Source organism: Poecile atricapillus, chromosome W (assembly GCF_030490865.1).
Source record: "Poecile atricapillus isolate bPoeAtr1 chromosome W, bPoeAtr1.hap1, whole genome shotgun sequence".
NCBI lineage: Eukaryota > Metazoa > Chordata > Aves > Passeriformes > Paridae > Poecile > Poecile atricapillus.
Window position 1 is genome coordinate 12945755 of NC_081288.1, and position 23488 is coordinate 12969242.

Genomic DNA, 23488 nt, shown 5'->3' on the forward strand with positions numbered 1-23488 from the left:
ATGGATCTAATATTTAATCCTTAATCCTTTCATGAGGCCAGAGCCCATGTGTCTCTGTGTCCTACCATGTCATACACAGCCGAGAGCTGAGCTCCCTCTCCTCCTAACCCAGAATAGCTCCAGGCAAAGCCACCTACAATATTTCAGCTTTCTCCATCCACTTAAAGCTTACATCATGAGACTTAATGAGCACACCCACAGCCCAGCAGAACAGGTGCCACCACTTCCAACCCCAAATTCAACCCTGCAGATGCAGGTCAGGTATCTCTGGCCACAGTCACCAGCACATCATGCTGTGGCTGGGTTTATAAAGAGCCTACACAGCAGCAGAGACCAAGTTTGGAGCAAGCATTTCCCAGGCACCTGAAATGTGTTGGAAAACATGAAGAAGAGACACATGTGATCACCACTACCTGACAAGCTCCTCCTAAGGCTGGATGCTGCAGAGGTTTTCATTTTGCTTTCATTTGTTTTCATTTGCTATGCTAAGAAATCTTCATGCTACCTTCCCCCAGACCAGAGAAGAAGTGACCATTTAACATTCGTTTCAGACTTGGTTGTGCTTCACTGAAGATATAGTTAATATAAAATTAGCAAAATGAAAAATCACTAATGTTAGTTGCTATTATTTATAAAGGATGAACATTGTTTTCGCTCCAATGTTTTATGACAATAAACCTTTCTAATTGTGCAAAATCAAAGAGGAAGATATGGTCCTCTGTTTTAAATATACTTCTTATATAGTTTTTGTTGGTTTGTTGTTGTTGTTGCTTTGTTTTTAAAGTTCAGTATCTTCTAGAGATGTCATTTTCCTTTTTAATTTTGGCAATTTTCCAAATTCTAAGGAACTTTCCCAGTACTTCACATGCTGTCACAGCATCTTCAAGCCATCTTTACAGCTCTTCCATCGTATTTTGTGCAAAGAAAAACTTTTAGCTCATCATTGCAGCAGCTGCTAATGAAGATCTCTAGGCTTTCTTCTAATTGATGAAGAGAGAATGACAAATATTTTAAGTATCCATTAAACTGTGCTAAATCAATGGTGATTTAGCCAGAATTTCTATAGAAGCATACAGCACATCCACTTTAATATCAAGTGAGTTAATTGTGATCAATGATACTACAGCAGAAGGCAAATGAATTCTTAATGACAAGAAACTTCGCATGTAACAAAAATAGATGCTAACAAGAAATCTCTTTGCTGCATTTTCCATATTACATCATTAGTAACCACTGTACTCAAAAAAACTAAAATGCAAATATGAACATTTTGAAGACTTCTATAGATCAGTCAATTTCACAAAACAGAATAAGGAAAAAATTGTAAGCTTTTCTATCATTCTTTTTCTGCATACATATATTTTTGAAATTTATTTTAACAGCTATTAGATTAATTAAAAAGTTATCATCAGAAAATTCAGGTGTTTTTTTTTTTTTAGCCACTGAATACAAGACTGGGGCCTCTACGGGTGTCCTTGTCTCACTTTTACAATCTTTTTTGTATGACTTGTAGGTTTTAATGTGCATCATAACACCTCTCATCCAGCAGTAAGAAATTCTCTGGGGAACACTTGCAGAAAATAGGACATTGAGTCCATAATTAAAGTAATCTCTTCCCAGGCAGATGCTTCAGTTGGCTCTGTTATCACATATTACAAAAGGCATCTTGAGGCCTATAAAATGTGTGGCAAATGGCTTTGGAGATGAGAAACAGCAATTTTTCATCTAATTTTGATCCATAGACATGTAAGTACTGTATTGCCACTTTTTGGTACGAAGCCAAATAACTATTGTGGTTGTTGAAATAAGCTTGGCAGTAACCAAAATTAAAGAGTACTCCAGCTTTTATCATCAGTCAGGAAAGCCATCTTTGCACTTAGCAAATAAGCATGCCATCTCAAATATGCGAGTTAATGCCTACATCTGGATTTAGAAGAAAGGCTTTATGCAGCTTAACTCACCATACATATTCTCTCTCTATTTGTGTGTTAAAACCATCGTTCAAATTACGGCCCTGACATCTTCACTGCTTTGCCAAACTGTCTGTGATACTGATTGGGAGTCTTTCTACAGTTTATTTTTTTGTGTTTTAGCATGTTTAGGACATTGCTCTTTGAATGTGTAAGTAGGTTCAGCAAAGTAATTTTTTCATATCAGCCATAATGCTTTGCATAAACACTAATGGTGATAGGAGCTAGCTGAATTTGTGGAGCGTGTTTTCAGTTCCTGACTGCAGCAACGTGTTCAATGTGGGCAAAATGTGACCTCAGACTACTGAAGTACTGAAAAGAAAGACAGAAAATTACTTTCTTCCATTATTCATTTCTTCAAAACTGTTATTTTAAACTATTCCCCATTTGGGTGGGAAATCACAGATTGCTGCAGAGCTTCTTATTCTTTAAGACTAAAAATGCATTTTTCACAGAAAATGGCTCAAGTGAATGTACAACACTACTTGAGCTAAACAGCTTATGTTGATCCAAGAGGGATATTTGGAAGGTTAAAAGAGAAAATGTTTTTGTTACATTTCTAGGAAGAGCTAAAAAGATTCAAGCCACTCCAAAACAGTAAAGAAAACAATGCCATTAACTTTAAAACATAATGTTACAGTGCAATTTTACCTGTAAAATATGTAATGAAAACAGCCATTAATCACCAACAAGATCTGAAGAACAGTATATGAAATACTTCAATAAAACGCTTTTAATTAAAAATGTATTATTTGAATTGGTGTAGCATCTTCAAATCTTCTTCTAAGTGATAACTCGGCTGTAGAACAGAGTTCATTCTGTCAGATAATTTGAGGTCATGGTCACTTTGAACACTCAAAATCAAATTTGCCAAGCAGGAGGGCAGGAAAAGCTGATCAAATTTTTTTGTTATCTTTATGTTTAGGCATTCCTTCTTTTTTGTTTTTAAACTTTTGCTAGAACTCATCATGAGGAGACCACTGTTTTACAGAAAAAGGGAGAATTTCTTTCTTGCTGAATATTACTGCGTGTCTAACATAGTATTTTGTAGATCACTCTATTAAAGTTCCTCCAAACAAATAAGGCAAGAAAAGTAAGTTAATTTGTGTGAACTGAGAATATGGTCAGAATCCTTATATGTCCTTGCTTGTGTACACAAACAAAGCAAAATTAAAAAAAAATAATGTGAAGGCACTAATTTTAAAAAATTTGAAAAGTGCAGCCTGTGCCTTTGATGACAGCATGAACACACCTGATTGCTCTGCTGGATCCAGGGCAGTGCTCAGCACCCTGCAGAATCAAGTTCCTCACCAAGTCATCTAGCAATAGCCCCTTACCAGAAGTCAAGGGCTTCCCAAAAACAAGACAATGCACTTGACTTCAGCTCATGCATGCACTGGACACATTATCTGCTTAAGAGATGGCATGGAAATGATCAGGCTCTATCAGTCCACCAGGAGACATTCCAGAGCTACCAGGGGTTTCTTTCCATGCAAGCATGGTCTTAATTTGTACAGGTTCATCTGCAGTACTGAAATTTATCTTCCTAAAACATCTTTTACAACTGTCCTCTGCCTGCACTCATGTTTTATGCACTATATGTCTACCTGTAGACAATGGTTCCATGTATGTTTAGTGCTCACTCTTCTGTGTCTAACATTTCCAAAAGAACTCCCCAAAACTGGTTTGTGGCTATTTCATTCAGCATATTTCCTCTAGGATGTCATTTTGAAAGGTTTGTTGTTGATCAATTATTGCTAGGCAAAAGACATTTCATCCAACTGCTCTGATACTGAGGAAAAACTTTTTAGTGGAAACAAAGTCTTAAGAGTGTGTGTAATATGTTCTGTACTCCAGTCATGTTTTCAAAATTAAGCCATTTTGAGAAAAGGGAAAGATAAAGCAATGCTTTGAATGAAACAAAGGTTTATGCTGTTGATGAATTAAAATACATTCTGAAAAAATCACCCTGAGGTTAAATTTCAGAGATATTTTTTATCAAAATTCAAGAGAGAATTTTAAACACAATTACTGATAACCGATTCACACATTGTGAATTGATGGTCTCATGCACAAAAATAATGAGAACGTTGCGAAGAAAAGGAAGAACGTAAAATCTAATCTCTGCTTCTAGAATTGCTAAGTGAATATTTATATGAAGGGAAGTAATTCTCACAATTACCATTTTATTATTTAGATAACACCAGTAGAAAATTACTAAATTTCATTTTATTTCATGCAGGAGGTGTCAGAGTCCTATATGAAGCCACAACAAAATCTTAATAGAAAAGCCAAAGGCTATACTGAGCTTCCTTCTGCTATCATACATTATGAGTATGTGATATAACAAATTTGCATCACACAAAGAAAAGAAACCATCCTAATATTGTATAACATTGCAGTTTCTTCTCTGGCATTACACAACATTGACAGAAGAAGCATTTTATGCTTCTTACTCATCTTTGGAATTATGTTAATTAACTAATACCAATAGAATTTTCATGTGCTTTTACTTTAAGTACATGCTCACATAACCATTTTTACTTTCTTTGTTGGTTCTGCTTTTCTTATACCTACAGCACAGGATGAGGAGTCTAAAATCACAAATGGCTAGTTGTCTGCACACTTGGAGAAAAGTTTAAAAAGCAGTCTTCTCATTAAAGTAAGCTTTTAGGAATATCAGTCATTTGAGAGAATATTACACAACAGATTTGACCTACAAGGAAAAAGGAAAAAAATTGCAAGATTTTATGAACTTTACACAGTTGCCATTTTTATTCATACCCTTCAGCAGATTTCAACTGTTGAGCAGCCCACTCATTGAAAATTCTTGACACAGAAAAAAGTTACTTACTGTTGAGGGTGGTGGTTATGAAAAAGTCATTTTATTACTTAATACAGATGCTTATGTTTAGGCAGCTGATTCTGTCTGGGTGGGATTCAAATTCACATTTAAAAAATCTTAAAACTTGTGCCTATATAAAGGTCTACAACCAAGCTATGTAGCTAGTGATCCCTTTTGGTCAGTGGAGATCTAGATGTTAATTCTGCTGCCTAGAAGTTTGAAAATAATTTGGAATATCCTAAGGAAGCTGAGACCTTCTATTCCTGCAGGTACCTCTCCCTAGATGTAGAACTGATTGTCTATGGAACCACCCATTAACCCTCAGGGGAATTACAGACACACAGCTCACATAAACACCTACCTGGAGATAAGAACATATCCTACATCCAGCTGAAACAGCTGGAAACCCCTTTTCAGGAGTGGACAATTAGGTGCAACCAGCTTTCATCCTCTCCCATGGTTTTTGTGCTTTGCTCTGAACACTTCTGAGTACTCACCATCACAGTACCCTTTGTGTTACTATTTTCTGTTAAAAAAGTTCATGAAAACACCCACAATTTCTCATTAGTCACCTCTGTCTGCTTTACACAAAATAGACAATACTAAGACAAAACTAACAGACAAGTTAAATTTAATTCCTCATAGTCAGATGAGTCTTTGCTGTTTGGGGTCACAGCTAGAGGAGCCAGAATTATTCCATGCACAGTGTTTGCATTTCACTGGAAATTAACAAACACAGAAGATGAAGGAGGTAATCTGGGCAGCACATCAACATGGGACATGAGAGCAGAGCCAAGACAGGAATCAAATATTGGCTCGTGATTTTCAGAATATTACACATAATGTTGATTGACGGCACAACAATGCCTCTACCCAGGGAAGTGGAAAACCAAGCAAGGGAGTAATTTTTCTTCATAGTTCCACTAGACTGACACACCAGCAAGGAATAATTGCTGACGATTTTTTTTTCTACAAAGCATAACTTATAAGCAATATGGAAAAATAAAAATTACTGCAACACTGGGCTAATGTTGGAACTACTCTGACTGTAAGCAATGACTGTCTCTTATTGGGTGCTGCCCATACAATCCCTGACTCAGAGTCCACACCAATATAACAAAGAGTGCTATGAAATATCCTGCTTCATGCTTTTGTTGCAGTAAAGAGAAGGAAGAGAAGTGCAGCACTTGTTGAAGCAGGGTTTCTTTACAAAACCCCAAAGCCAAGGCTATCTGCATTTTAAGGTTTCCATATGTGTTACGGCACACCTCAACTGAATGCAGAGATTTCAAACCGTGGCAGCAACTAGAATGCCGTGGAGAACAGTGTATTCCAGTGCACAATTCTGTGTCATCATAACAATGTGAGGGAGAAAGACATACATGACCATATAATTGAGAGATGATTATACATAAGTGCAAGGGACTTAAGGGACCTCACTTCTGATAGATGCTGGTTTCTGCTTACTTTTATGTTATTATTAGTGTGCATTTTCGTTGTGTTCAAACATAACTGTGTACTTAATCTTGAAGATTATCATTTGTACGTCTTTCAAACAGTTGAAAAAACCACAGTAGACAGTGTCTTAAGTGGCAATTTAGCTAAGTGGTTTACCAGGGGAATGTGTTTCCTTCAGACAAAATAGACCTTTCCCACCCTGGCTAGAGGACTAATATAGTAAAGCATGTAATCTTCTTGGATGTTTATTCAATATTTCCATAATTATTATCATCGGTTTTCTATAAATGCTTTAAATAGATAACCAAGTCTCTCAATCACAGTCTTTATGTTCTGTAGTGTTTGTACAGCATGATATTTTGAGTTCATACATTAACACCATTGCCAGTTCCTGAAACAGGCTTAAACACATGGGCATGAAAAGAGCAATTCTGGAACAGGGTACTTCGAACTTCCCAGAAAGGAGTTGTAACTTAAGGTGATTATGGGGAAAGGCATATTCTCAGCGAAAAACACTGAGATTTTAAATTTCTTGAAAATTTCTTCCAAGAGTTCAGCTGCCTGCCTCAGCATTCAGTCCCAGACTTTTCCCAGGAGCTGTGCTGAGAATCAGTTTCTCCTGCCTCAACAGAAGTGATGTGCCAGTGCCCTGCCTCATCTACCACTGCTCTCTCACCTCTCTTCATGCAGAGCCACCACCACAGCTATTTCCATTCCTATTGAGCCGTGTGCACCATAAGCTGTGCTGATTAAGCATCACATAATATGTGACTGGGCCTTTTAGTACTTACTAGCTTATTAGACTCTGCCTACAGACTCAGGCAGATACCTTTACAGAGGTCCAGTCTTCTGTTAATAGAAGTTATAGTGAATGTATAGACACAATCATCCTTATTAAACACCGGTTCAGTGACTAACACAGCTGGTTGCATAATAAAAATATATTTTTAGGTACATTCTACAGGCTATAATTCTATTTAGTACAATAGCTGAAACTTCTGCAATAAATCCTGCTGGTGGTCAAAACACAATATGCTTTTGCTATTTAGGTCAGCTTTATCACTCTTGCAAACTAGTAAGTTAAGCCATCTATAAAACAACAGGCTTAACAACCTAAGATGCAGCCCAGCAGGCCATCCTGCTTAACAGCCATTATTATCCCTGCTGTCAGGCTGAGCTTTAACTAGGTTAGTGTGAGCTTAGAGCAGAAATTACAAACCACGAAACCTAGCTGAAGGATTGTGAAGATAATATTTTACAAATTTGCACACAATCAGAGAAATTACTTGTTAGTGCAAAGGAGGACCTACTATTTTGTGGTGGTAAAGAGAATTTACAGATCCTGGCAATTTTCTTGGGAGGCCCTGTGCTCAATACCTGTTTAACATCCGTTATTGCTAAGAAAACTATTCTGTAATAAATTATGCATTTTAGCTTTTATTTCCTCAACTCAGCTGGAGGTACCTATGGTGAAAACACACTAAAGGATTTTGCTAAGATGTACTACAGGAACACCAGCAGCACTCAGAGTTTCTCTTAGAGGTGTATTTCAAAAAAAGGTACTTTCAATATTAATTTAATAGCCATAATAAGGTACTTTGAGGACAAAATCCCAACAGAGTGAAAATAAATTTGCACACAACTAGTGTAAAAAAACAGCCATTGCCTCATTTTGCACAGACACGGGTTGGCTCCAGCCACCTTCCCCCATGGAGCACAGGGCTCTGCACCATCCCTTTTCCTGGTGAAACTGGTGAGAAGGCTTGTTGAGTGAAACACTGAGACAAGGAAAGATGCAAAGCTCCATCAGGAAACATTACATTTCGATCCAGCAGTGGCACAGCACTGTGTGCAATGGAAATAACTGCACTACATCAAACTGCAGAGATTAGGAATATTCCAGTGGGGCTGGAAAGAAACTGAGCACTGTGCTAGCAGCTGGTGTAAATCCCTATTTGCTGTGCCTTTGCATCTCACATACACAGAAATAAGCCCATCTCCTTGCAGAACTGTGCCCCACATCCCTCCCCAGAGCATCCCTTCCTGCAGCACAGCAATACTTTGTGTGTCCCTCACTGGCTGTTTCAGTAACCTAAGTGTGGCCAGGAGCCATCCTCCTCCACCATGACTGGGAAATGCAAGGTGGACTGGGAACTGGGAACTGACACATTTATGCAGGAATATTTCTGGCAGTTTATAAACAAATCACGTTGTGGCAGGAAGGATTGTTGCTGGGAATGTCCAAATTTACAGGTATAAATGCTCTGCCTGGCTACTGATTTTTATGAAAATTAGTATCTTAATATCTCAACCACTTTGTCATGTTTGTTTGGTTACCAATGGATAAAAAAGCTGCAAGGAAGAACAGGCTGACAGCATCACTGCACAAATCTCATGTCTTAGCTCTAGGAGAGCACACCAAAAAGCACAGATGGAGTGAAAGGGAATTTTGCCCATGATGCCTACAGGGTCGTGTTACATCTACAGAATTCCACTGCTTCAGTGGAAGCCAGAACAGGTCAATAGTGTTTGTAGTTAATAAAATATATCTGTGCATCTATAGCAAAAGCTATCTGGCCTGTGAGAGATTTGCCTGGTGACCTTTGTCCAGTTCCTCCTGAAAATTGTCCAGGGAGAGTTATCAACACTCAAAAATCGCACGTCAAAGCTAATGCTAATTAATAACCTTATTATCCATCCGCAGAGAGGTCAGAGACTAATGAGCTGATCTGAATCACAGTCATGTTGGCAACAAACAGTATAGGAAGCTCTTACCTATACTGAAGTGTTGTCAGAGTCTATAAATTCACATATTTTGTAAATACTTTCAATTTATACTAAGTTAAACAAAAATTAATTAAATTGATACGTTAAATGTAATCTATACTAAATTTAAACTTTATATTAAATTTAAAATGTTTTAAAAACTTATTATTTGCTATAAAGGAGAAAAAGGGAGATAAACAAGATAGAGTACTCTAGAACTCTTTTATTCAGGGGACTGAGTAAGGTAGACAGACTAACACTGCTAAACAAAACACTAAACAAAAATAGCTTTGTTTACTGCAACTTGTGATTTAGTAAGCAGGATAAACACCAGCTGAAGCAAGAAAGTGTGGGCAGATGAAGAAAAATTGAGGAGGAGGATTAGAGGTAAAACATATTTGTCCTCTTTACATTTCCTTCAGCTGATGATCACGTTTACCCAGTATTCCTGCAGACAAGTGTGATCCTGGGGTAAACACCAACTTCAGAGAAGCTGAGCCCTTCCACTCTGGTCTGGATTTGTTCTCAGGGAAAGCAAACTGATAAAACGGCATCATTTTGCTCATCCTCAAAGATAAATCATGCACCCATGGAGCACCCTTTTACCTCACATGAGACATTCTGGGAAGCCACTGAGTCTGACTTGGGAACCCTGGGAGCAGCTGTGGTGCTGGGCTCCCCACTGCAGGATCAGACCTCTCAGCCCTGCCAGATGTAGGTTTACATCCATGCTGCAAATTACCTAGCCAACAATAAATTCAGATTTCTGCTATGCATAGCAAGGACTTCACTAACATAGCGCAGACCTTTGTTCAAGGGGTGCTAATGCCAAAGAGGTGGGTTACAACTTAAACAAACAGGAAATTACAGGTTTGATTTCCAAAACTGTTCAGTTCTGGTTTAACTCTGTTTCCACTGAAGCCAGTGTTGGATCTTCCATAGATTTCAAGATAGACAAGCACCCATTGCTTTAGAAAATAACCCTTTAATTTCACTTACATGAGAATCAGCACTCATAGTCGTATTTGAATTTCTGCAGTTATTTTTCAGCTCTTCTTCAACAATGGCAAACATGAACAAAAATCCCAATACAAAATCATGGAAAAAGTCACCCGCAGGAAAATGAATGGCTGGTTAGAAATTGACCTCAAAACTCACAATGGAGGGTCATATCTAATAGCAACTACATTCACAGTCCCTGTGCAAGTTAGGACCAAAAATTCAACAGTTATTTCTTGAATTCTAGGAAATCCAAAAAATTCAAGAAAGAAAGGGAGTAAGCAAGAATACACAGAGAAGCTGTACAGGCAGCTCAAACAAATTTTAGCTGCTTCGACTTTGTCAACAAAGGAAACTATTTTTAGAAAGGAATTAAATGTTGTATAAACCCCATAGTTGGCAGATTTCCTCCAGGTATATACAACTCTTATATTGACAACAAATATACTCTCACAATTTAGTTACCAATCATCAAAACTATTATTTCTCAATTTACTGTTAAATGTTTAGAAGAAAAGAGAGCTAGAAATAAAAATGTCTTGACATTGTCATCACAGCTAAGAAATAATGTATCCTGACAGTATAGGCAAAAAAACTCCCAAAACAACATTATTTAGGTATGGTGAAATATCAAAGTCACAGGTAAATCAATCTACAGGTACTGTGCTCACCATCAACAGCTTCTGTTCTCAAAGAAGTCAGTCACTTATTTTTATGTTTTTCAACAGTAAAAAAACTTGATTATGTAGGGCACTTACCTGCTGCTTCCCATTATGGATTGAAAGGGAATAATACTCAGAAAGTTTGTTCTGACAACAGGACAGTCACAGAAACATGGAAACATGTCTCTGAAATGCTGCAATTATTCACCTATTGAATTAGGGAGCCATCTGCCTTTTTTGTCTTTGAAAATGTCAAATTTTTCTACTTTTGATTGCATTTTTGGGGTATTTTCTCTCAAATCTGGTCTATAAAATTCTGGGACAACTAACTATAAATTACTTGAAGGAAAAAGATAGTAATATATACACTAATAATTCAAGATAAGCTATTTTGTTGGAATCGTTTTTGGTACTAAATCATCAAATGATAACTTATGCCTTTGAAACAAATTACAGAAAAAACCCCCTCTTGGTCATGCTTGGTTCATCAGAAGTTCAGAGTTTAAAATTAGGAACAGTAAATACTTGAGTATAGTTACTCTCAAATACTTGCATTTTATATTGATGCTTACAATATGAATAATATATTTATGTGATGTTCTAACTCATGTTAAATGCAATAGTTACAAGACTGTGTCAGTGCAAACGGGCTAATAAAGGATCAATGATAGGATTAATTACGAAGAAGAATCCATTTATTTTAAATGCTAGACCTCCTACATGCTTCAAAAATAAGAAGCTTCAATATGTACAGAAACTCTTCAGCCAGGAAGAACTCAATATTCTCAGTTCAAATTACAGTCTGCTCTTGGCAGTGAACTCTGACTCTTTCATGCAGACAGTGTGAGCAGGTGAGACTTTCGCTGTCTCCAGAGTGATTTTCTGCTCATGGCTTTGGTGTATACGTACATGAAGTTGACACAGCCCGTCCCTGCAGGTGGAGCAATCCAAACAAAACTGAGGTTTGTGGTTGGAAGATGGCTCACATGGGACGCAACCACGCTGCACATGAACTGGTTTCCAAACTGGTGGTCGGACATAATTCCTAGGAGAAGAACACAGAGGAAGGAAACAGTAACACGTGTTAATGGCTCGCTGCAAGGTGCTAACAGACCGAGAAATGCATCTGCCATGTGTTTTATCAAGGCAACATGGAATGAAAAAACCCCAGGGGTATGCCATCAACTAATTACAATTAATGCCAATGAAAATACTGAAGCTGGCCTTCGCCTGAGCCAAGACTGACTTTGCATTTACTGTGTATTTACTGCTATTCGTTTTTATGAGGCCAATACCAGAGGAATTAGCATTTTTGAAGGAGGAGCTGGATCACAGCTACTGTAAATCAGTTATTCCATTACCTCATTTACACTCATTACAGATCTAAAAGAAAGTAACACCTGAAGCAAAAAAAAGTTCTATTTTAATAAGCAAAATGAAGCTCTTAGAGAAAGGTATTATTTCCTAATAGACACCTATTTGGAAAAAACAGGTGAATATTGGATTCACAAACTCTCTGATCTGAAATAAAAGCAGCAACCTTCCACAGTTTTACCAGTACACATTCCTTTGATTTTTTTTTTAATTTATTTTTCATACATGCCTCTAATACATGAATGAATGTAAATGTCAGTTATTAATCCCTCCCTCTGGAATTCACTGCAGTTCAACATTAGACAAAAGAACTGTATTTTTTACATAAAACAATGCTTGACAGCAATCTTTCTCCCCTCGGAGTCTTTTGTAGTTTCCTACAAAGTAGTGCAAACTTGGTTGTTTGTTTGACATCTTTGGCTTAAAGGAAAGCAAACTTAGCAGAATGGATCACTACACCTTTACTCCTAGAAAGAGTAAATGATGAAATATTATTTTAAATGCAGTTATCAGAAGAGAATGCCTTGTTCCAAATTACTTCAAATATTGAACCTTCATGTCAGAAAACAGTGAATGGGCTGAAACATTGCTAAAAGGATCAAAAGGAAAAGGCAATGGGAGCAGGCACCACTGTGCTCAAAAATGTCACCGTGAGCTATTTGGTGATTGCATCTCAAAGTTTATAGTGGCTGGTATTTCCCAAATTTGCTTGTTGCAATTACAACAACAACTGAGAAATAAAAACCATCTCTGACTTTATTACTGGGTTTTTCATTAATTCTCCTGTAATGTGAATGCAGAAATTTCTCGTAAACCTCCACAGATCAGAGGTGGAAGGAGTTTGCAAGTGAAAGGTTTACATCAAGGAGAGGGATAAATCCTTCCTAATGCAAACAAACTGCTCCACCTGCCGTCCCCAGGGACCAGATGCCAGCAGCACCTTGCATGGTGTGGGGGGCTGTCTCACGAGCAAACCTTTCCATATTTCACAGACAAAAAGCAATGTCTGAAATCCCAGTCAGGTACTGGTGAGGATGACAGACTCTAGCTCAAGGCTGTGGATGCTATTTATCCTCAGGGCTATGAAATTCTAAACCAGCTCCATTTTTTTGGGGGAGAAATGAGCCACAGTGAATTTAAGTGATCCATCCCAGGAGTGACAGGAGGAAGCAGGTGATGATAGTGATGCCTGTATCTTTTACAAACAACCACAACCTCCTCATTCAGGGTTTTTCAGTTAGTTCCCCACTGAGAATCCACATGAGATTTGTCATTCACACAGTCACAGCTCAAATCCCCAAGTGATGCTGAAGCTCATCATGTCAGGACAGTCACAGAGAAGGCTCAAGCTCCCCTGAATGGAACCTCTTTTCTGAAGATCAGTAGTAGAGAAATCCAGGGAGATGGTATTTTACTGACTCTTCTTTATTGCAAGAGACTAGATACAGATGAGGTTTGGCCGCTCCTTGCCATGCTGTATTGCTTTCTTTGCCTTTCTTGGCTAATTGAGAGGGGTGGCAGTAACATCCTTAAGGAACACTGCTCGACTGGTGTCCAGGCTCACCGCCCTGCTCCCATTGCTGAAGTCCTGCAGCAGTGCTCTGCTGGGACAGGTGTGTCCAAAACTATGCCCAGAGAGGTCCCTCAGAGAGCAAATGCTATTTAGGCAACTGCTTTGCTTTGCCCAGGGTGTCGGGGGGTAACTGATTCTTTCCCAAAGCCTGTCCCTCTCTCTGAAGCCTGGGCTAAAGGCAGTGAGTGACTCCAGTGCTGTGGGCTGGGGTCCGGGGGCTGCTGAGAGCACCAGCTCTCATCTGCCATCATCCCTGGCTGTGCAATGGGAAACAGCCAGCCCCAGACTAGCAGGGTAATTAAACAGTAGATGCTGTCAGGGGAGAAGCAGGAACAGCCCTTCAGTTTGAAGAAATTCCCCTTCCTCCAGAGCCAGCCAAATACAAGGGAGGACAAAGGCTGTCCTAACACATCCCCCAGCCAGGGGACAGGCACAGCAGCCTGGGAAATGCGACTGCTTCACTCCCAGGCAGCAACTTGTGAGTTAATGAATTCCCTAGGTTTCAGGCAGTATACTGCAAAAATGTGTCTAACACATCAAACACATAAAACATCTGTGGAGAATTTCTTTTTCCTTTGATTTACAGTTTAAAAAAATAACAGTTTTGCAGTTACTAGAATAAATTCGAAACAAGAAAAAAAACCCAAGTTATTCAATTTTTTTTCCAGAAAAAAAGTCAATGAATAGTACAGCAATCGTTCGAAATCCCAATTTTATAATTTTATCACCATGTAATATTTATATTTTATTAATATTTAATTATTATATTTTTACAATAAAAACAAACCTCTTCCTCTGCTGGACCTTTACTGAGTACATCAACTCCATTTAGGAGTCCAGAGCCTCCAGGATATTTAACAACAATTAAATACTGAAACTTCAGTGAGTACAGAAATATTAAAAAACTTTTGGATGCTTAAATTCCAAGGTTCCCTATTGAAAAGGCGAACGTAAAAATGATAAAAATGCAAAAAAAAAAGGAAAAAAAGAAAATTCAATTGATACTAAGAACTTGTTAAATTAAGGGCAAAGAATGTTATTTCACCTTTTTGCTTCCATCCTTTTTGCAGTTCCTTGTTATGGAAGGCAACTCCTCCCTTCCCAACCCCTCTCCAAACTGCACTCAGCCTGCGTGTTTGCCCCATAGCAAACCAAAGGACAAATGTGAAACAACATTCTGCTACAAAAAATTTAAATTACTTTGAGATAAGCCTGATTCTACAGCAGCTCTAAGAACAAAACTGGATCCTCTATGTTCCTCTGACAGCTTCAGAGTGGCTCAGGTCAATATTGTCTGCAGGTACCTCCCTCACACCCTGATGACCAGTGCAACAATATACATTCAAGTCTAGTGTTTAGAAAACTAATGATGTAGGTAAAAATTTAAGATCTTCCTGTATAAAACTCTAGAAACACTTTAGCAAAAAATCAAGTGCTTCCATGTGACTTCATGAATACTGAGATGTTCAAAGTTTTGTGAGAGATACCCATCTACAGCTCTAAAATGTGCTGCATGCAAAGAAGCTGTTAGAGTCCATCTGAACTCCTTTTGCCTTGGTTTTTACAGCCTGCACTCATCATAATGACATGTTTCAGACATCTGCACTTTCTAGATTCTCCATCCTCTAAAATTTCTGAGGCTTTAGGAGTCTTGGTATAATCAGTATAATCATTCAAATCCCAGACATGCTTTGTACCTGCCAACAGCACTGCTAGGAGAGGAACTAGACATTCTCAGTCCCTCTCAAGGGGGAATTCAGCAGCTGTTTCTATAGTGTAAACTTTAAAAAAATATGGGTAGTGTTATTCAATACACTATCTATAGTCACTGAATCAAAGAACTTCTATGTGAAGAGGTAGATTTCAAGGGATAAAATTTCAAGGGATAAGAAATGCAGGGATAGAGGAAAGTATTGGAAGGAAAAGCTTAGGTAAAGTCAGATGACAAATACATAAGTTCAGTCTTTAAATGTTTAAAATTATTTTATTGGTAATCAGATCCACTAGTAGGGTTATAATAGCTAATGCAGGGAAATATCTTGCTTCTTTTATAAGATGGCACTGACAAAGGTCAGTGAGATGTGAAAATGGGGGTCCACAAATGCCTGAATTCAGGTGTTGATTCTCATCAACACTCTTGATCCTGATCAATCATTATTACTTCCACCTTGTTGTGTGACTTCTCCAAAAAGGAGAACCACAGATTATAGCAGCCATTCATCTGGGCCTCTGGAAGACAATCCAAGATCTTTTCTACTGATAGAGCTTGGGAAGCATCTAACGGTACAGATATATGCAGGAAAGAGCCATATCATTCTCTGCTTTCTAAGTCTGAGAAACATCCATCTGGAAGAGCTCTGACTTGCACCCTGTGTTTTGTAACTACATAATTTTATATATTACAACATATCCTCCTTAGAAAACAGTTTTCTAAACCAGAACTTCCCCGTGAAGGAGCTCATCTGCATGTCAAGGTCCTTGGTAAGCCCTTCATTAAAGCTAAGGCTCAACAGAATTTCCAGTGATGAAGCAGCTGGAAGGTGGTGCCATTTCCTATTTATTACATGAATTGAGTAAGATATTAAACAAAAGAGTGAATATTAAATACAGGTGTAAAATGAATGATCATGTTTCGGCTTTGCTGCTTCTAAACTGATTATCTTCTACGTGCTTCCATTTTCAAAGATTTGTGTAAGCGAGAGCAAAATGCCAAACATAAAATATTGATGAAATTCCAAGAAGAAAGAGCTCTAAGTAACAAAATAACTCTGGCATATTTGAGAAAGCAATAATTCCTGATTAGGAGATAATAAATTTGATTCAGAAACAGACATTTTCAAATTAGATTTTGCATTATGTAAAAATAAAGTACCTAGTCCTAGGAACCAACTTTTCCCTTGGGAAACAGAGCTGGAGGCTTACATTCTCCATCCAGGCTCTAGCATTTCAAAGGGTGATCTACAAATCCACAAGGTAAGCACAGTTCTGGCTGGTGTTACACAGCAGGGAGTGATGCAAAAGTGACTGTTCTTGAAAACACCTCCTGTGCTGAATCCCATGCTGAAGTGGCCAAACCAGGGCTTGTTACTTGTTTTCCCCATGCAGGAGCAGGGACTTGCTCTGAGGGGAAAAGTAGGATGATTAATTCTTTTTTCAAAATGGAAAGATGCTGGTAGCCATTTTTTTTATGAATTAAAGTAATCACTTTGTCAGGGAGCTAATGCCCACAGCCTCTACTTTCTAGAAGCACATGCTCTCTATGAAACTGAAGGTCAGTCATACAGAGAGGTGCCTCCACTCTCCTGTCACATGGGAGACCACATCACTCAGATACAGGAGTGCTGGGAAAAGTGACGACTTCCTGGCCACTGACAAGGAGCCTGGCTCCTCAGTAAAACCCCTGTAGAACAGCTCTCCAGGACTGCTGCAGAACCAAGGTCCTCCTGCAAGTTCAGGAGAAGCCATGTGCCTCTGCACATTACTTGAGGTGCAGCAGAGGCTGCAGCTGGACTGGTGGCTGGCACAACCTGAACTCACAGAAAGCCAACTCCTTAAGGAACATTTCAGAATAAAATCTGAATGTGTATACACATAAAATGTTATTTACAGCAGCTAAAGCTGCAGCTTTCAGACCACATTTTCAGAGGTAGGAACCTCCCTTTCTCCTACCTTCAGAGCCTTACCTGTAAACATATGTAAAAATGAAATACATTTTTTCACTGAATGCTATAGATTGCCATAATTTTATTTCTTGTTAGAATATTTGAGCAACACCTTTAAACAGTTATGAAGCCCTTTCAGGACCCTGCAATGTAAGTCTTAACATTTTAGAACTAGTGATGGGAAGAAAATCAAATTGCTTACTGCTTTTGGTGGTTTTCTCTTTTTTTTAAAAAAAAATCCAAAATACGTTTAAGGAAAACATCAATAATCCATGTTAAAAGAGACCATTGGGAGTAAAGATATAACTGGACCTGGTAACTATAATTTCTAAAGCATGAACACAAATGCACAATTACGAGCTCATGCGGTTTCTACCCAAGCAAGTAGCCAGGTAAAGGTTTCTAAATTACACATGCAAGCTCCCTTCAACTGGAGTAAAAGTGCAGAATATGGCCCTAAATGAACTACACCCACCCAGCTGAAATGTGCTGCTGCCAATTGATTTTTGGGGGGTGATTTCATTCTGCTTCACAGGAAAAAACACATCTCATTTGACAGAGTGTAACAGACTGCTAAAGCACTTGGTAGCCCTTGTGATCAATTAAGGGTCAGGATGGTTTGATAAATTATTAAACAGTGTGAAGAAAGAAAAGACCAGCAAACGACAAATACATTATTTCACCCAGCAATATGTTACCTTTATCTTTCTTGAAGTAAGGTGCTTGTTTTATTATTATTATTATTACTACTGCTTCACTATTAAATAATAAATCCTTTCACTATCTGCAATGCTGGGGGGGAAACACCATCCACATACTAATCAGAACACTATGAAAAAAACAGATATGTATAAAACAGCCTGTCAGTCACTAAAAAATAAAGTCTGTCACTAAAATCCATCAGTTCTTCTGTGGTCAGGAGAGAACCAGAGCCTGAATACAGCAACCTGATTCTTCAGAGGGTATCACTGTGCTGAAGTGACTCACACTTGAGATAGGAAGCATGGGTTTTATAACCTTTTTCCCCATATGAGAAATTTAAATGGAATTTCTTTATAATTCTGAAAACAACAATTTATTGCAAATTCACATTTGAATTACATTCACAAATTGGGATTTGGAGATTAAATAGTTCTGTTCAGGGCTTTTAGGTGCTTACAAGAGAAGCACTTTATATCCACATTTGTGAATATTTACTGAAGCAAGCCCTTCACCAGAAACACAGGTTTGCGGGAATGCACCACTAATGAACAGATTTTTTAAAATTTGCTCTGAAAGAGAGGATATATTTTTGCTTAATCTCCCTTTTAATGTTCCTCTTTAAAGGGATTGTTAATCAAAACTTTTGAGCAGCCTTTTGTTAGAACCCACTTAGGGTTATAATTTCATCTCAGGGATTTATGAGTACCGGTCTCATTAAACCTAACAGGAGCTACACATATGGAAATTGTGGAGCATGGGGAAGAGAATATCCCCTTTCTATAGCACAGTTCCCAGCACACTGAATGAGTCCCTTGTGTAATGTGTGATTTGGCTCCTTGAGTCAGGGGAATGGGGTGGTGAGACCCTGGTTTACAGCGTGTTGGTAGTTTCAGGCCACTGTCAGAAGGTATGAGAAGACAATTTACTGCTGAAATCTAAATGTTCCACAGAGAGCAACACGGCACTAAGTGCTCCAAGGCAAGTAGATTTAGTAACAGTAAACAGGGACCAGGCGTAATATAAATAGAAAATGCTAATAAGTTACTGTGTTGCTGAAATACAGAAGTAAAAAACAATCTATTTTCAAAGGCTTGAGCCAAAATCTATTTTAAATGTTTTCCTAATAGTCCCAGTATGTTTTATAATAGCAACTTTTATATATATATATATATATGTATATATATATATATATTTCTTTATAGACCTGTTAGGCTGATACCTTCATTCTGCACTTTTCACAGTTTCTATTTTAGCACCAAATTCCAGTTTATTCTGTTGAAGGAAAACAACTGTCCTTGGTTTGCATCCACTCACTTTTTTTTTAATTCTTGTTGTATTTGACTGGTGTCTCATCCATATGAGTAGCTCTCGTACAACTTCCAAAAAATATTGCATTGTTCTGAATCTTTCCACTTTGCCAATGTAAATCTTTGTCTCATGAGCCAAATATCAGATACTCTGCTTGACAGGGCTTATACTAGTGACAAATGTGGCAAAGGGACACCTTGTTATCACACCAGACATCTGCTCCCACCAGGCTCATTGTCAGAGCCTGCAGTAAGCACATCCTTCTTCTTACAGCAGTAACAATTCACCAAGACAGACTTGGAGTCCCTGGAATTGCCCTGGATTTGCTTTAGCAGAGGTGAAATCATGAACCAGCAGTCTTTACTGACAACACCATCCTGACCCGCTGACTAAACAGAGCCATGAACCAACCAAACCTCCCTGCTGACCAGAGCAAGGAACACCAAATGAAACATTGCTGTGCAATACCTAAAAAATCACCACACAGGTCAGTAAAAAAGTAACTGCTCAACACTCATCTATAACCACATGCATCCTGATTGGATCTATAAAGCACCAAGTTGTTGCTTTTTTTTAAAAAACCACTCTTCACCCCAGACTCAGCTGAGCTGGTCTGAGTGGCTTGCAGTGACAAGATCCCTGCTCGTCTATGTGGTTGCTGCTAACACCTCCTGGTATCCTGCTTGCTCTTCCATAGCCTAGCATGACTAATTAGAATAATGGCTTTACCTAAAAAAGCCTAAGTCTCTCTTTAATTTATTTTACATGAACTTAATGGTTTCTGGCAGCAGTCTGCCTTGTAAAGCGTTTCCTCTATTTTGATCCTTCGCCCGCAGCCATGTTTTGCATTTGCCTGCATTGCCGTCACTGCCTCAGTCACCTCAGCACCTCATATCTTGGTTGCACTTGCACTGTCCCTAATTACTCCTTATATCTCTGTTATCAACGTTACTGGCAAACTCTGATGTTTTAAAATTGATAGTTTTCTCCAAGGCAAATTAAGTCAGTCAAACCAATCAATAACGATAACTACATAATGAAACCAGAGGGACTTACACATAAATCTTTCCAGATGGAGTATTTATCATTTGCAGACATCTCCTCCTGTTTTGGAGTGATGTTGTTATGGAAGTTATCCTGTTCTATCCCCCAATTCCTTATCTCAGATGATCTGAAACTCAACTTGAAACCATACTGTGTTGTCTGGGTTAGCTGGGATAGAGTTGGTTTTCTTCCTAGTGCTGTGTTTGGGATTTAGTATGAGAATAACATTGATAACACACGGATGGTTCAGTTGTTGCTCAGTGTGCTGACCCCTAAGTCAAGGACTTCTCAGTGTCTCTTGCTCTGCAGGGAGCAGGTGCACAAGAATCCAGGAGGAGCATGGCCAGGGCAGCTGATCTGAGCTGGACAAAGGGATATTCCACACCACAGAATGTCATACCCTGTCTATAAACTGGGGGGAGTTGGCCAGAATTGCCAATCTCTGCTCAGGGATGGGAGGGGCATTGGTCAGCAGGTGGTGACCAATTGTGTTGGGCATGATTTGGTTTTTTCCCCTTGGGTTTTACTCCTCTCTCCCTTTTTCATTTTCATTACTATATTTTACTTTATTTCAATTATTAAACTGTTCTGATTTCAACCCATGAGTTTTATCTTTTTCTGATTCTCTTCCCCATCCCCTGGAGTGGAGAGAGGGTTGGAAAGTGAGCGGGTGGCTCACTGTAGTTGGAGTCTGGGGTAAAACTACAATGTGTACAGAAGCCATGGTTTGTCCCTCACCAGTATCAACATCTCCACAGAGCTGGAGACAAGAGGCACTTTCCATTCAGAGGATCAGTCCTGGAGGTGCTCCAGGTCTCATGATCCCCCTTCCCACAGCTGGGCTTACAGCAGCCTCAGCAATCCCTACACTGAGGCGACCTATGTAAGGCCTCCTACAGCCCTAGGTGCCCCTTTGGGACATCAAAGTGACCTGTGGCACAGCCAGTCCCAGTCTCTGGGAGACTTTTGGGACAGCTAAGCCTCACAAAAGCCTATCTGCTCTGGAAAGATGGCATGCAGGCAGGAGAGATACATATGTCAGGGAAAAGCCAGCTGAGGTAATGACAGACTGTGGTTTTATCTTCATACACGTGGCCAACCACAAGCACATGTGCCATTTGTAAGCTCTGCTTACAGCATCTGTAACACTGTGATAAAGAAGATGTTTGTCTTTTTTCAGCAGCTGACACCAGTGACACAGTAGTGCTGGTTTGCTACAAATTCCTCAGAATTCATAAATACTAATAAACTAGAATTAGAATACATAAACTAGAATTGTAAAGTTGCATAATGAGCACCATGGCCATTCTCAGCCTCTGCAAAAGGGTGAAGAGAGCAGAGGAATCACTGACCAAGTTGGTGGGAGAGGTAAGGGAGAAGTGGGGCTGGAAAAATGGTATTATGGATTGCATGGAGGGATTTCAATTAAAATTGTCAATCTCCAGGAGTTCTTGTTTTCAAAGTATACTGAAATTCAATGCTGCTGGCTGAAATCCACCACTGTCTCTGTCCAGATCAAACTAGTGTGGAAGGAAGCACGGTCCTGTACACCACCTGTATGCTCCACAGATATTCTGATGTGCCAGAAAAGAAACCTGACAGATTTTCCTCCTCTGAGGCCACAGACCTGTTACATTGATCACTTTTATAGCATAATTATAGCATTTATAGCATTGATGAAGGCATTAGGTGTGGGCTAAAGCATTCCTGTGCGGGCGAGCGTGTGCTCTGCTGTGTACCAGCAGCAGGATGTGGGAGCCAGTCAGGGACAGCCAGCCTGGCTGAGACCCTGTCCCTCAGCAGCACCCCCCTGACCCCCAGCAGGGTGATCTCACCTCATGTCACCACACAAATGCACTGGGGGAATGGAGGCAGGTACTCAGTAAAGCTGGAGTGTGAAAATCAAACTTTCCCTGATACACATTGCTCATTCTTTCCCTCATCACCCAAACAGAAATATGAACTGTGATTTTCAGACTTTTGTGGCATTTTTTGGAAACAAAATTTAAAAAAAAATTCCTTTTCTACGAACACACAAAAAGTTGCTTTAATTCTCTATGCATTTTTAACATCTCTTTTCAGAATTTACAGGACAAAACAGTTCCCTTTCTCTTGTAAAATTGTGCAGTAATTTACTTTGCCTGCTGGTTTATCTTAACTAGTGCAATGATCCAATTCTTTGCAGTTTCATAATGCCTCTCCCCCACTGGTTCAGCCATGGACCACAATGTTGAGAGTATTATAAAGGGAAGGGCAGCATAGTCAGCAGGCTGAATTTCTACCCAGTGAAGGCAGAATGGCACCCATAAGAAGAAAACTCCACGAAAAATGTATTGCAAACTAACAGACATGAACAGCAGCAAAAAATTCATGAAACAAAACCTAAAAACAAAGCTTTACACACCAAAAGAAGCAATAAAATCACAGCCAGCAAGCTCAGAAGGAGAGTAAATTATTTTACTAATTCATTCCCATTTTACTACTTTAGTGACAAAAAAATCGCCCATGAAAAAAAATCTGATGCATTTCCCTCTGCCATGTGGGATATATTAAGACATACATACCATAAACAGAAAACTAACACTGCAGTTTTGTTTCTATCTGACAACACATACAGTCAGTCAGGAATCACAAGAATGCAAAAAGAAAGAAATGCTGCATTTAATTTCTTTGCCTGAAACTTACTTCTAGACAAAACATCATCAATCCTCAACATGCAAAAGCACTTCCAGATCAGATGGAAGAAAGGCAAATAAAAGCAAGCTACCAAGAACAGTAACCTCCTTATAAACTATCAGTCAATGTTAAGCAAAACCCTGAGGGAAAAAGGCTGCAGTTATTGAAGTCTGTGTCCTCAGAAGAGCACTTTATGACTAAATGGTAAATGCTGATTTCCTGCAGCCATTTCATGTTCAGTTTACTCCTGGGGGTGCTGCCATGAAGCTGGTGCTGGGCTGGCCCCAAGGCAGGGCTGTGTCCCCCAGAATGGCACACACTGCTCCACACACCTGCTGCAGCTGCAGCCCCTGCTGTGCTTGGTGCCCTATGCACTTATGGAAAACAAAATTAAAGCAGAATACAATATTCACATCTGAAGCCTAGTCAAGGCTTATGTGATAGCAGCC

General features: G+C 39.0%; 1 protein-coding gene across 1 annotated transcript in view; it reads right to left on the minus strand.

The window, feature by feature from the left end:
* The window catches only part of LOC131591457 (reelin-like), a 225268-nt gene that overhangs the window by 179709 nt on the left and 22071 nt on the right, over nucleotides 1–23488 (minus strand). Inside the window, exon 2 of the mRNA XM_058862180.1 lies at nucleotides 11610–11745. Within this exon, the coding sequence (XP_058718163.1) occupies nucleotides 11610–11740 (131 nt within the window). The 5' untranslated portion in view covers nucleotides 11741–11745. The remainder of the gene's footprint in view (nucleotides 1–11609; nucleotides 11746–23488) is intronic.